Genomic DNA, 14,797 nt, shown 5'->3' on the forward strand with positions numbered 1-14,797 from the left:
GCATCCAAATTTGGGGTGCTTATACAAGCTGATCACAAACTTTAATTCTTTTAAGGTTCTCCCATCACTAAAGTAATGCTAGAACAAGGCTATCTGAATTATAAAACCTATTGTTAAAATTTGAAACACCTTATAGCACCATATAAAAATGTATGAGTGCCGCTTACACATTGTTCCAATACTGTGTTAATAGTCTCACATGAATAGGTCTTACTCACAGTGTTTCAACATTTTGTACTATGCAAGCCTGGCCAGTTGATCATGATGGCACAATATGACTGCAGTGGTCAGGCTATATCATTGAGCTATATCATTGATTACAGTCGAATGAAAGAACAGTAACAGAAGCAGCAGAATTCTGATGTTACCACTCAGAAAATATTATGTTGCCACTATGCATACAGCCACTTTTATAATGTGGCTGCAGAAAAAATAAGCATTTCCTTCCTTAGTAATAGACTTGCATTTTATTAAATACTTCCAACAGTCACCATTGTATACTTAATGCCCTAGTCAGCAAAGGCAAAGGGGTAAGAAAACTATGTAGTCAGTGAATGTTTCATGTCTCTCACACTTTTCTCATTAAATCAGATTGAAATTAAATTAGGATTTCTTAAAAGAAAGTTAATGAGAGAATACGCATTTACACATTTGATATTAGAACTTCAGGGCTCAAAGATCTTCTTGGGTTATTCACCGCCATCTCTTTAATATATTTTTGTAGCATTTTACTTAGAGGCGAGCAAACTTTCTATTTCTTTCCCCACATTATGCAGATTACATCTTTGATGGGAAAACACCAAGTGGACGGAACATGTGAGTTGGGAAAGACGGTGATACTTGGAAAGACAGAATGAGACATTCTTTTAGGCTGACGTTTTGAAAGGAAGTAGGTGTCCATCTCCCATTGAAAGTCAATGAAAGTTGGGCATCGAACTCCTTTAGTCCCCACTGAAAATTGCAGGCTGAGTTGATAGCAGTTAATAAGACCATATGACAGTTCTAATTTCAAAGTTGGAAGCTACTGATGCACACTATGGGCCTGATTCGCCACTGTGTCCCTCCAGTTTTACGGTGGTGTAACTCCATTGAAATCCATCTCTTATTAAAGCCACTTATGGCAATATACATGCTACCTGCAAATGGATGCCACTGAACCCCTATCGCCTGAAAACACACTGTGATCTCATCAGATAGCTACAAGATGGGAAACATGAGGGTCTAGTGAACACTCTGAAGAAAAAATGTTAAGGAAAACCCAGTTGCTCTTGATTATTCAGTAAGGTGGTATTCTACCATCTGAACTGGCACCAAACCAATGACTTAAATATGGATCTGGCATAACAACTCATATATATATCTTGCAAATTTTAACATGTTTCAATAGAAGGAGATATTTTCATTGTTTTTTTTTTTTTTACTAGAGAACAGCATGATTTCCAGGAATGGGGATATTTGGGGGGTATACATTTTGTTTTCTGGAAGGCAGGTGTGAACTTAGGATTTTCAGGACTTAGCAGCATCAGTAATAAGGGTTCCCAGATGAGTTTGCCCTCATCCTACTTATTTTTTCTGCCACTGGTTTCCCTCATTGATTATCTGTTCAACTCCAAAAGTGATGTACAGTAGCTGCTCCATCTGTGCACCTCGGTGCCATCTACAGAGTAACTGGTGTTGCCAGTAAGCACAATGATTGTCCACTGATGATTGTGCACAGCACATTTATGTCAGGTTATTCTACATAGTTGACTGCTCCATGCACTCCACCGAAAGACTCCTCCTCAGATGCACTGGCACAGCTCTAGTGTGTTATTCCCTCATTCGGGTAGTAACACTCAAGTAAATGTACAGTTTCATTACGGTAGAGAGGGAACTAGTCAATGGGGCCTCCACAGAGTAGATTTTTAGGCCCAGAATCAGTCTTAAAAATCCAGCACCATTTTTTATTCTTCTTATTCTTAATGAAGTAGCAGCCTAAGGAAATCTTTTTCTTCTTTTTAGCTGCTGTATTTTAGCTGCCTGCATGTGCATCTATCTTGCAAGCACTTTTTTAACTTTCACAGCCTCAAAGAAAAATACTAGATGTACATTTTGAGTTCTCCTCCCCTCTCCACATAACAACCTTAGCACCCAGCCACTTGAAAATTATGTCTTTTACTTGATATGTAATTTACATAAAACATTTGCCCTTAAGGCAAGGTTACATTCAAAATGGACGTAAGCTCATTCAAAATGTGCATAACTGAGGTTCTCTTTAGTTTTGGGAGAAATTGGATTTGCAACACATTGTGAACTTTTTCCAAAGGAAGATTAAAATAATTGTCATTATTACAAGAAGTTGGGCATCAAAAAGTTATATAAGATGAGTTGGAGGTAGTGGGTAACATTTTCAAAAATCACCTAAGTGATTTAGTGGCCATTCCTTTCAAAGTCAATGGGATATAATGCACCTAACACACACGGGTATTTTTGAAAATGTTACCCACTGCCTCTTCTTACAGTCTCCTCTTAAGATATCACAGCAAAATAGGTTCACTTGTCTAGGTAAACACAGTCCTGCCTCAGCAGAGGGGTATGGACTTGACGACCTCTCAAGGTTCCTCTAAACCCTGTGATTCTGTGCTTCCATGAAAATGGTGAATTTTCCTCTCATTTTTATGGTTTAAATCTAGAGTAATGCCATTGACCTAAATGGCCAGCCCATTTATTCGAGATTGATACACACGTAACCAGCAACAGAATCTGAGGGAGTTGCTCTCCCCAGATAGCTTCACACAAGTCTGCAATAAGACCCCACTCCTGCAAAGAGAACTGCAGGGGGAGCCATGCACAGTCATTGAACCTCATTGACTTCAGTGGGGCTCTGCATTTGCATGGTTTTCTCTGCAGGATTGTGACGTAAAGCAGCATGCACAAATCTCAGTCACTGAAAGATTAAATTATGCACAAATCCTCCTTTAAGACTATGTCACTTTGAAGAACTGATATATGTCTCAAAGAGCTTGTGGTCTAGATATGCAGGAGGTGTAAATCATCATGACTTCACTGAATTCAATGGAGCGAGGCTGAGTTACATCAGCTGTGAATCTGGCTCCACTGTTTTTAAAGTAAGCCCAAATATGTATTGCCAGTTGTTGAATTATTGTATAAATGTGTGTGGAGAAATGGGAAAAAAGGGCGAAAACAAGAAATATCAGAAATAGATTCCATATTTCATAGAAAAGATACATTTGGTCTAAATTATCCAATAGATTTGCATTAACAGAATTCCTACCCCAAGAAATGTTTGTTTTTTGATTGATCAATACTGATTCTGAAATATGCTTATTTATTTTGGAACTTCACTTTGATGATCATGTGATACATTATGCCTTTATAAAAGAGAACCCGGCACATTCACCTTTAGCTTATCCTTCATAATGAGGGACTTAATTCTAGCTCTGACTTTAACCCTTGTGGGTAAGTAAGTACGTTATCTGTCTGGATTGGTTTATAGCAGAGACTTTTTTGAATAAGGCTTATGAGACTAATTTTTGTTCATTTATAAATATAAACTTCAAAGTTGCATAAATGGACAAGAAAACCTGATACCAAATTCTCCATTGTCTAGGGGAGGAAAGTTTGGATATATTCTGTGTTTAAAAATTAACAGAATTAACTGGAAAGTATTATGCAGCATGTACTTCATAAATTGAGATAAAAATTTGGACAGTAATTTTTTATAAAAAAAATTGTAAAATGATTCTTTGCCATAATTTCTATATATTTTTTCTCTTTCAGGGAGTCAGCATCTTAATTATCGTAAGTATTTTTCCTATCAGATTATATCATTCTAATGGGTGCAATTGAAATATAATCTGAAAGGTGTAGGAATGTTTAATTTAATTTTACAACTGCTAATGTGCTTCAGAAGTAATATCAAAATGAACAAATTGATCTTTCCTATTTGGAACTAAGTGTACTAAAATATATTCTATAGGTTCTCTATAATGTTTACTGAGCATTGTTTCTTTACAGAACCTGATTTCAAAGAAAACAAGGTTTACACATATGATTATGAAAGTGTATTTCTCAGTGGACTTCCAGACAGAGGACTTGCAAGAGCTGGAATAAAAGTAAAATGTAAAGTGGAAATCAGTGGTATTGGGCCAAAACTTTGTCTTATTAGGGTAAGAAAATGTATCCAATGAGAAAGCTGAAATTATCTTCCTACCTGACTTTTTTTTTTCAAACTTTGGGGAAATAATTAAGTTTCATCATATGTTTTGCTTACTCAGGCAGAATGTAACTGACACTGTTATTTTTTTATGCAGTTCCCTATATTCTATTTGCACTTTGCCAGGTAATTCTCAGCTCAAGCCAACCTTGGGCTTGAAGGATTTCTTCTGCTTTGTGGTCAGGGAGACAACAGAATGTAATAAATTCATTACTGGATCAATTCAATTGTTCCCAAACTGTACAACCTAAGATTATTTAATCAACTGATTTTGCAACTAGCAAACAAACAGAAATAAACATATTACAGCAGCTGGATGTCATTCAATATCTGGCATGCGTATTTTTTTCTGGCTGTTTCTTTAGCTTCAGTGGGGAAATGCCATGTTGTGCTACACTGAGATTGTATTCCTTTATTGTATGCTGACATTAACATTTTTGAGTAATTACTAAAGATTTCTGATGATATGAAAATGATTTTGACCTCTAATGTAAGCCTATGTGTGCTTCCAATGAATGTATTGAAACATACCCCTTTATTGCTCTGGACTGATTCCATTTAGTCTTGTATGTGTGTGGAAGAAAAATCATCTTTTTAAAAGATTTCACTTGGCAAATTTAAATTATAGATAGGAAAGACTAGTGGCTATGTCCTAATAAGTGCCTGAAAAGAGCAGGAACTTTCCAACTGAAGTAGCTGCCTGCTGTTGTGTATTCTTATAGGATATAATGAAAGGCAATAGGAAATGTCTCTCTTTGGTTATGGAACATGGCATGCCCTTTCAACTATAAGGGACGTTTATTTTTATGCTGCTAAATTTAAAGCATTTGGTTTTGGAGAAGTGAACGGTGCAGGAGATTAACCTTTCACTTGCAGGCCACTGGTTCATATCTACCTTAAATCAAAATTAATGGTCTCAGACCCCTTCCCAGTAGACAAGTATCTTCATCATAAAACCACCAGCATAACTCTCACCCATGTTGGCAGTCTCCACTGAAAGCCCAAGTACTGAATGGGCCCTGGAAACTGAACATATATGGCAGAAGCACATTGATGGGGCAGTGTGTTGGGGGGTGAGGGAGTTTTGCACTGCAGCAGGGCTACAATATGAGGTGGAGAAGAGAGATCTGCAGCTATCTGAGCTTCCAACCCCAAGGTTCCCAGGGAAAACATATAGGGAGGGACAATTCCTCCACTCTGCTCTCTAGCTCCCCCTCCCCCTCACACACACACACACTAATTGTGACTCTAAGAATAGCTCAGCAGCCATGTCACTATTAGCTCTACCCTTGGCTGTGCTTTGTGACTTCAGTTAGGGGGATCATAGCAAGTGCCACCTGAGTTAATGCTGCTTCATGCAACATTGATGTTCCACACAATTTATCGCAGGTCTTCCACAGTTCTGGTGGTAGAATAGGGCTTAGTGTGTCTCTTCTCTGGTTCAGTTCTGTACACAGGCCTACCTTTGGGCCAGACAGATGATCTGTGAATTGAGACAAAGGATGGTATGTGTGGAAACATCCCACTCAGCCACTTTTCACATCTGCAAGTCCCTGTCATGGCTTTATCTTGAGGTATTGCTTCATAAAATCCTAAGAAAAAAAGTTCATGGAAAAATGTTAATAGGAAATCTATTTCCCCTTCTCTCCCAGATTCATTCACTTGAAGCAGCAGAATACAATGGTATCTGGCCTAGAGATCCATTTGCACGGTCATCTAAACTGACCCAGGCTCTTTCAGCACAACTCAGAAATCCCGTCAAATTTGAATACAGCAATGGCCGTGTTGGAAATCTTATGGCTCCAGATGCTCTCTCAGATGATGGTCTTAATTTCTATCGAGGATTTCTGAATGTGCTGGAATTCACCCTGAAGAAGTCACAGAACACATATAATTTGCAGGAGGTGAGCACTTTGCTTTGGTAATTATGTTTGTGGTGTAATTTGAATAAGCATACACTTCTGGTTCTTCTAACACATTTATCTGAATTCAGTGTTAAGTGTCTATTTACTAGTAAGCAACATCTAGACTTAGAGGAAAGTTGTTCATCTATTCTGTACTGCCACTGGTAGATCTATGCCTTAATGGTCCAGAGAAATGTATAGATTTTTAATCTAATTGATCCAATGATTTCAGGAGTGCATTAACAACATTAGAAACTAAGAAAACATGGCTTGTTGGGTGGTAAAAGGAAAAAGGAAACCACTCTGAAAGCTATAATGTTGGTCTACAAAAAATGTGAATAGTACATTAAAATAAGCTTAAACCCTCAGCATATTATTAACATTTCATCTAGAAATAATAGCAATTTGATGTCTCTAAGAAATCATGCATACTTTAATCTCCTTTAGCTCCTATTTGAGAAGGAATATAGTACATATGATGTTGTGTTATTATAATAGCATTTACAGCTGTACTTGATGTTCTGTTGGAATTTCCACTGTTTTATGGGTTTTAATACCATTTTAAGTAACCCCACATTGAAATTCACCACACAGATTGAAATTGATTTAGTTGTGCATAAATATATTTACATTGATGAGGTTGGTTTTCATTTCATTGATATTATTGTGCTTTCAAAATATTTTTATTGCAAATGTAGCCCCAAACCACTTTCATTTACTTGATATGATCAGAATAAGGTTCAGAAATGAGCTTCAGGATCTCATATTTTTCACAATATGTGTTCCACCTGCGTCATCATATTGAGACCTTGTAGCTGTAGCATATGCAGTATTTTGCAATGCCCAGTTGCACATCTTCATTATTTCTAAATGAATTGGTTACATGTGGTAGTCCGGTTGCCAACCTACACATATGGGTTTAACTACTGAAATCTTCTCTGAGTTTTCATTATTTTACTCAGTCATTTACTGATTAATAAACCTTGGCATCTTTCCCTGAGGATCTCAACTTTAGAAAGGAAGATAGGCATCACGATAGGTCCCAAAACACAGAAGGTGAACCTGAGCTGCAGAGCGTGACTCTGTGTTTCCTGTGCCTTCTAAACTCCCAGTGAGGTCCATAAAAGTATGGGATATTTAAGGAATGAAGAATCAGGTGATAAATGACTTACAAGAGATCACTTAATTAATGGGAGTTTTAACTGAGGTCTGAAAAATCAGGTCCCGTACCACTAAGTCCTTGGAGTAATTGTATGCTACCACTAACAATGAAAAGTCAGGAAATGAACCATTCCCCCCCCCAATATATTCACTTATCTCCCCTTTAACATTAGTAGAAGTCCTGTTCACTGACTGACGAGAACCAATACACCTTATACATATAAATTCTTAAAGTAGTATTAAACATTTGAGTTAAACCTTCTAATGCAAGAAAATCCACAGTTAAAGCTCCAGTATTCTTAACTAATATATAATTATTGCTGCTCACATTGTGTGTCAGATTATCTGCTATTCTGAAGCCTCTAATAGAGGAATGTATGAGCTGGAGATTAGGTATAATGGGATTTTTGAGGGCAAAGTATCAGTCGCAACTCAAAAATCTCTTGCTTTTGAAGTTTAATTCTGACTGATCAAATTATTTCAGCACATATTTATTAATTTTTCCAAATTATATCTCCTATTCCATAGTCCCTAATTGGAAATTGATACAAACCTCTCACTGAGCCAAAATTTTATCCCACTGAAGTCAGCGGGAATTTTGTCTGTGCTTTCAATGGGACCCCTGCTTTGGCCCTTTGACAGTACACATGTTTTTTAAATATGGTCAGAGCACAGTAGAGATCCATGTTAGGCATCCAGCAAGTCTGCATCAAGAGAAGCATTCTCTGAGACAGCGCTGATTGGTTCTAATTTTTGGCAGGCTGGGATCGATGGTGTTTGCAATACAACCTATGTGATTCAAGAAAACAAGAAAGCAAATCAAATCTATGTGACAAAATCCAAGGACCTAAGCAGCTGTGATGAGAGAGCTCAGATGTTTACTGGTGCTGCATATACTTGCCAATGCCCAGCCTGCAGAGAAGTAAGTAAGATGGATTTATATTTAAACACATTGTGGGGCTGATTCTTCTCTCACATGCATTGGTTTTGCACCCATTTAACTACATTGGCTCCTGATTTATATCACTTAAAGTGGAAGGCAAATCAGGCTTGTTATATCTAATTATCTATGTTTGCTTTCTGCATGGTATTCATGTGTATTGGCCATTGCAAAACCTCTGTATCACATTATGCCCTCAGAATAGGTGTACATATGTCTCATGCTGTCTCTGTTCAGAACAAAATTCTACCCTCTCAAAAGAATGATCAGTTACTTAAATTCAAGGAAAGAAAAGTTTATGCTTAAAATTCTTAGCAGTATGAGCAATGGGATTGAACTCCATTATGTAAATAGGCAAGCAGAGTTCACATGAGACATTAATGGGAATAGTATAGAGTAGCCTTGCAAACAAATGGGTCACACTGGATGGTATAAGTGGTATTTTCTGAGCCTACTAGCTATGAATTCTATTCACTGAATTTAAATTAAATAACTTTCTATTTGTCCCTTTTTCATTCGGAAGAAAAACAAGTATTCCCGGGCAACCACTACTTACAATTACAAAATCAAATCTTCCCGTGAGGAGGCTTTAATTGTGCAAGCTGATGTCCAAGAAGTCCATCAGTTCACACCATTCCATGAGGTCACTGGAGGGGATGCGATAGTAGAAGCAAGGTACTGTACATCTGCATAGCTGATCCAAAATTACATATCCCTTTAATTCACTAATTCAGCATCTAAGTAATCTAGTCAAATTCCCTAACTGAATTGAGACCTCTGTACCTACCACTTGTTGACTGGCAATATTACATTATGTAAAGCCTCAACCAGATAATAAAAAAAACAACCTTCACTGTTGGTCATAAATCTGAAACATGTGCATCACTATCCAAATTTTGCTAGCTAAAGTTGGCAGTATTTGATGAGTTTATTTCTCTGGGATATTTGATTTATGCCTTTAAAGCCAAGATAAATGCAATTTGAGCTGAAAAAATGCAAACTAATTTATTTGTAGTAAAATACTCTGACACACAGTTACTCACTAAAAGGAAGATCCCTGGAAAACCACATCAATGAAAGAGACCCATGTGGATATTCACAGCAGTTTGAAATTTGTCATGTTGCCAATGCAGTTATGGGTATGGCTGGTTGAAAATTTTCCAGCACAACTGCTTTTGATGGGTACCTGGGGTTTTAACCAATGAAATGCTACACTAAAAGTGTTTGCCGTCTGTGGAAGATTTTGAATTTATGTCAAAAACTTTGTGGCCAAGACCTCAAAATATTTGCTTGAAAAATTTAAACCTTCCACTTTTCACCTGAAATCCAAAAACATTCACGTTTTCTTTATGAATATTTTTTTTAATTTTCAACAAAATTTTCCACAGAAACAAATTATTTTATGACCAGCTCTAGTTATGGGCTTTGTATATAGAGGAATCATGTCACAGAGTAGGGAAGATAGGGAGTTCTTTTTATCACTTAGATATATTTCATCTCAAGCCAGATCCTAGCTTATGTCAACTGGCATTGCTCCATAAAATTCAGTGAGGAACTGTCCCCTTCACTATAGCTTACAGGTCTAGGCACTGCAATACCAGAAAGATTAAGACAAATTAGGAATTCAGAGAACTGCAGCAAAAATGAATAAAGGGCTGGAGAACAATTGGCCAAGAGGAGCATAAGTGGGCATGATAACTTGGTTAAACAGTGAACAAGCGGGGGTAGGATAAGGTATTTTAAAGAACTTTTACACTCTACGGATCAGATGTGGATACACATTTGGGTGGTGATGATGGACGGTGTTTGATGCAGCCCAGGAAAGGGTCAGGCATAATTGCAGACCAGGTACCAGATCCTAGGCTGTTGTAAGTTAGCAGACCCCTCTTGGAGCCAATGGACCTACACTGATTTCCACCCCCTTAGGACCTGGCCCTCTGTCTTCAGGAGAGCACAGACTGCTTCCGTCCTGTTCCTCAAGGGCTGCTTGATGCCCCCAAAAGAGTGGAAAAGAGACTCAGCAGTGGCTTTGCTCTGCTCCCTGCTCCTATACTCCATGAACTGTCCAGCAGAATTGGCCAACCACATAAGGGGTAGTAAGAGGAGGGTATGCAGTCTGGGTCTCCAGGAAGCATTTGTCAGATAACTAAAGCTATTTTAAATACATTTTTCATATAAGTCAGAAGTAAAATATCAAGAAATTTAATACACTTGGGGTCAGATTTTCAAAACTGTTCACCGCTGGCCTAACACTGCTCCCATTGAAATCGGGGGAGTTTTACTATTATTTTACCTTTTAACCCACCCTAAGGCCATGGCTACATTACAAAGCCTATGCCAGCCTAGTCCCCAATGTAGATTCACCTTATGCTAACAGATGGAGGTGTTCTCCCAGTATAGTAACGCCACCTCTCTGAACAGCATTAGCTAATGCCAGTGAAGAGTGTGTCTGCTGGCAAGATGCATCAACGTTGGGGGATTTGTTGGAATAGCCGCGTCACTAGATTTATTTTTCCCCTTCACAGTCCCAGCTGACATAGCTATGCTGATATAAGTTTTAAGTGTAGACCAAGCCTTGATGTTCATTTTCCCATATATGCACATATGCCTCTTCCCAATACTTCAGAGCTGAAGGTATATAATAGATTTGGCATGTGCTGGAAGGGGGAGAGAAACCTGTCTGAGTGTACCTGGCATTATACTTCCTGACTCCAATGCCCTTCCAGTAATATTGTATAAGTTTTCTGGAGAGGAAAAATCTCTATTGATTGTATAGGCCCTTGTATTCAGCTCCTACTGGATTGTCTGTAGAGTATTTCTATAATATTTTTGCAAAGATCCTATGAAAACAGTGTGTGGAATGTTTCAAAAGATCTCTGTAGAGATTCCAAAGTAAACATGTCAATTTTCTATGGAGGTTTTAGAGACTATTCAGTACAATCATATCTACTGGAATGTTCTCAGATGTTCAGTACAAATACCTAAAAGTATTATATTGTCCTAAATGGTCTATTTAAATGTAATTGGCAGGATAGGACACATCCCTTTAACCACAGATATGGCAAGGATAAGAAATGTTTACAAACACAGCCTCTCATTAAAAACTTCTTGATGATGAAGGGTGATGGTTTAGCTCAGTTTGAAAAGTTTCCAGAGGTTTGGATGTTTTTCCAAAGTATCTGAATCTCTTTGCTTCAGAAATCAGGTTGGGGAAATCTCATGAGAACATTTCATCTTATGAAAACCCCAGTACATTCTGCTTACAGTTGGGTCAGTAATAATTTAAGAAGAGACTGTAACATTTCTTGCAGTATTTCACTTTTTTCACTTCCATTTGAGACCAGAAAGTGAAGAGGTGTTTAAGAACTCTCAGGAAACCTCTAGACAGGCTCAAAATTCAGTGATGATATCTGATGAAGGATCAAGTCCGTTATTTTCGTCTGAACTTCAATACAGAAATGTACATATAACACACACATTTCCTGTGATCTTATTTATGAAGCCTCCTTATCCTCCCCCCCCCCTCAACACATATACTCCTCCTGTCCCAGTTTCCCTTCCCCTGGAATTTTAGTTCTTTACTCCTAAAGGGGAGTAAAGTCTAGATCTGACCCTGATTCATTCTGAGTATTGGGAGTTGCAGGTTCTCTCAGGATCAGGCCTTCTCTCTGGATTTCAGTGCATATGTTTGTGAATCACTTTGCATCTTGATAACAAAACACTTTTGTAAAAATACATAATTATATTAAGAGCAGAACTTCTCTTAATTTTGCACGCTGGATCTCATGATGTTAGTTCACTGGGTTTCTCCATTGCAGGCAGAAGCTGGTACTGAGTGATGTGGAAAAACACTCCTCAGAAGTCCCATCAACAGAATTCCGGAAACGTGGATCACTTCGGTACCATTTTGGCAGTGAATTGCTTCAGATTCCCGGCCAGTTATTCAAAATCAAAAACTTGGAGAGTCAGGTAAAATTAACTGCCAGAAGTAAATATTTCGCAGTAAATCAGTGCTGATGCATGTGGGAAAGGGAACATATTTGATCTTGCTGTCTATTTTAATTTTCTTGCAGATAGTGGAAAACCTGCGGTATCTGGTAGAGCACACACATGAGCGGGTTCCTAGTGATGCTCCATCAAAATTCCTGCAGCTTGTACAGCTTTTCCGGGCAGCAAATGATGATATCTATGAGTCAGTTTGGAAACAGTTTTCTAGCCGGCCTGTATACAGGTAATAGTAACTTTAATTCTTAAAACTATGATTGAAGATATGAAATTAATGTGTTCAGATGCAGATCTGGAAAATGATCATTGTCTTTCCTATTGCAGGCGCTTGATTTGGGATATAATTCCTGCCGTTTCCACTCATAGTGCAATCAGATTCTTAAGGCATAAAATTGAAAGGCAAGAACTCAGTGACCTGGAAGCAGCCCAGGCAGTGCTTGTGGGCCTACATTTAAGTACACCAACCCGTGATGTGATAGAGGAAGCTGTGGTAGGATGTTTTAACACTCTCTAATCTTTCTTCACCAATTCTAGCATCCATTGTATTTACTCCTTTGGCAAGATTGCAAAGGCTTTGAAAATACAAAGGTTTTATATCCGGTAGTGAGATTGAAAAGACTTTATTTCCTGACAGTGTTGGAAGGGCGGAAGCAATCAAAGGGACATAGATGAAGCCAGAATGAAACAGCTGAATATTCCTAAGTGATGTAGTTTTAATGTTGCAAACTGATTTCTGGAAGTCTTTTGTCCAAATTAACTTTATAGTTAGATCAAGATTGGCTCTGTAACTCAGGGACCCCACAACAGCTAGATAGTAAGAAATACAAGTTTTGCTTTATCGGAATATATTGGGCCTGATTGTCCTATCAGGACTGGTATAAATCAGAGTAATTCTGCTGAAGTCAAGGGAATTATGCCAGTGTGGAATGAACTTGTGTAAGAGAGAGTAGAATCAGGCTCATTATAAAATTTTGTACATATTCTGTGGGTCAGATTCTGCCCTCAGAAGCATAAAGTCATTTCCTCTTAATTTCAATGAGAGCCATGCCTCTAAGAGCAAAACTTGGCCCTCTATGAATGTCAGCACAGACCAGTTATTAGCATGTTCACCTATGGGACAGAAAGTGATGGATTCAAGTCCGATGTTAGCATATGCTTTCACGCTAAATATTCCCATCAGTCTGAATTATTGGGATATATTTAGTATCCCTCTTAGTTTTTTGTCCCTACAGTTCTGGCAATTATAAAGCAACAAAGAACACTCATAGTTTTATGAATACTATGCGCCCCTCAGTTCTCAGTAAAATTCACCTTCCCTACTTTGGTGATTTTTCACCCTTTAGATTACAACAAGAACTTAATATCCAAATCAAAATCTGGAATATTACTATAACAACAAATCTTAAGTTTCTCAGAGATACCATGTAGTCACTGTGTGAAATACAGTAACAGCCACTGATCAACTAAGAAGCCAACCTTTCAGGGAATATCAGTTGCTATGCATTTCCTTTTCCTGCATGCGGATTTATAGAAAACGTACATAAATGCAAAATAAAAATTAAATTATTTCTTGCTAGTGATGGTAATGTCCAAATATTTTCTCTCTAGCTCATCCTGAAAAAGGCTCATTCACGCTCAGATACTTTACTGCACAGAATTGCCTATCTAGCCTATGGCTCATTGGTTCACAAGTACTGCTCCGTTTCGGACTCCTGCCCTGAGTCAGCTCTTCAGGTACACAGCCTGAATTTCTTTTATTTTTTAATGGAAAAATTGTAATTGAGACAATTAAGGTTGGAAGGACAAAGCATATCATTCTGCACGCTTTCGTGGCATCTTTTATCTGAGACTCTCAAAATGCTTTATAGTGAAGTCTCATGACACACTCATAGGTGCCAACTCCATGGGTTCTCCAGGGCTGGAGCACCCATGGAAAAAAATTGGTGGGCGCTGAGCACCCACCGGCAGCTCCCTGTGGCCCCGCCCCCCTTCTCCAGCTCACCTTCGCCTCTGCCTCCTCCGCAAGCGTGCCGCCGCGTCCTGCTTCTCACCCCTCCCTCCCAGCGCTTGCGCTGTAAAACAGCTCATTCACAGGGCAGGGAGGGGGGACGAGGGGGAACACGGCGCTTTGGGGGAAGAGGCCGGGGCGGGGATTTGGGGAAGGGATCCAATAGGGGCAGGGAGGGGCAGAGTTAGGGCGGGGACTTTGGGGGTGGGGTTGGAATGGGGGTGGGACCAGGGACGGGGATGGGTGGAGTTGGGGTGGGGACAGGGGCAGGGAAAGGGGGGGCACAGGCACCCACTGGCACCGGAGAAAGTTAGCGCCTATGGACACACTTCCATGGTACTCATAAATATAACCATTTAACAGATGTGCAAATTAAGGAACACAAAGATTAATTCCTTGCCTAAAGTCATGTAGAGAGTCAGCTGTAGAGCTAGGAATAGAACCCAGAAATCTTGACACCCAGTCATCTACTTAAACCAATGGACTACACTGGCAATAATAATATCTAGTTCTAATACAGCGTTTTTTCTCAGTACATCTTAAAGTGCTTTGCAAAGGTGGTA

General features: G+C 38.8%; 1 protein-coding gene across 1 annotated transcript in view; it reads left to right on the forward strand.

The window, feature by feature from the left end:
- Positions 1-3,374: 3,374 nt before the first annotated feature.
- The window catches only part of LOC128841842 (vitellogenin-1-like), a 48,013-nt gene continuing 36,590 nt past the window's right edge, over positions 3,375-14,797 (forward strand). The window contains exons 1-10 of the mRNA XM_054037314.1: positions 3,375-3,459; positions 3,781-3,801; positions 4,018-4,169; positions 5,869-6,120; positions 8,042-8,203; positions 8,745-8,896; positions 12,040-12,190; positions 12,295-12,452; positions 12,551-12,716; positions 13,835-13,960. Coding sequence (XP_053893289.1) covers positions 3,420-3,459; positions 3,781-3,801; positions 4,018-4,169; positions 5,869-6,120; positions 8,042-8,203; positions 8,745-8,896; positions 12,040-12,190; positions 12,295-12,452; positions 12,551-12,716; positions 13,835-13,960 — 1,380 coding nt within the window. The 5' untranslated portion in view covers positions 3,375-3,419. The remainder of the gene's footprint in view (positions 3,460-3,780; positions 3,802-4,017; positions 4,170-5,868; positions 6,121-8,041; positions 8,204-8,744; positions 8,897-12,039; positions 12,191-12,294; positions 12,453-12,550; positions 12,717-13,834; positions 13,961-14,797) is intronic.

This window comes from Malaclemys terrapin, chromosome 8 (assembly GCF_027887155.1).
Source record: "Malaclemys terrapin pileata isolate rMalTer1 chromosome 8, rMalTer1.hap1, whole genome shotgun sequence".
Classification (NCBI taxonomy): Eukaryota; Metazoa; Chordata; order Testudines; family Emydidae; genus Malaclemys; species Malaclemys terrapin.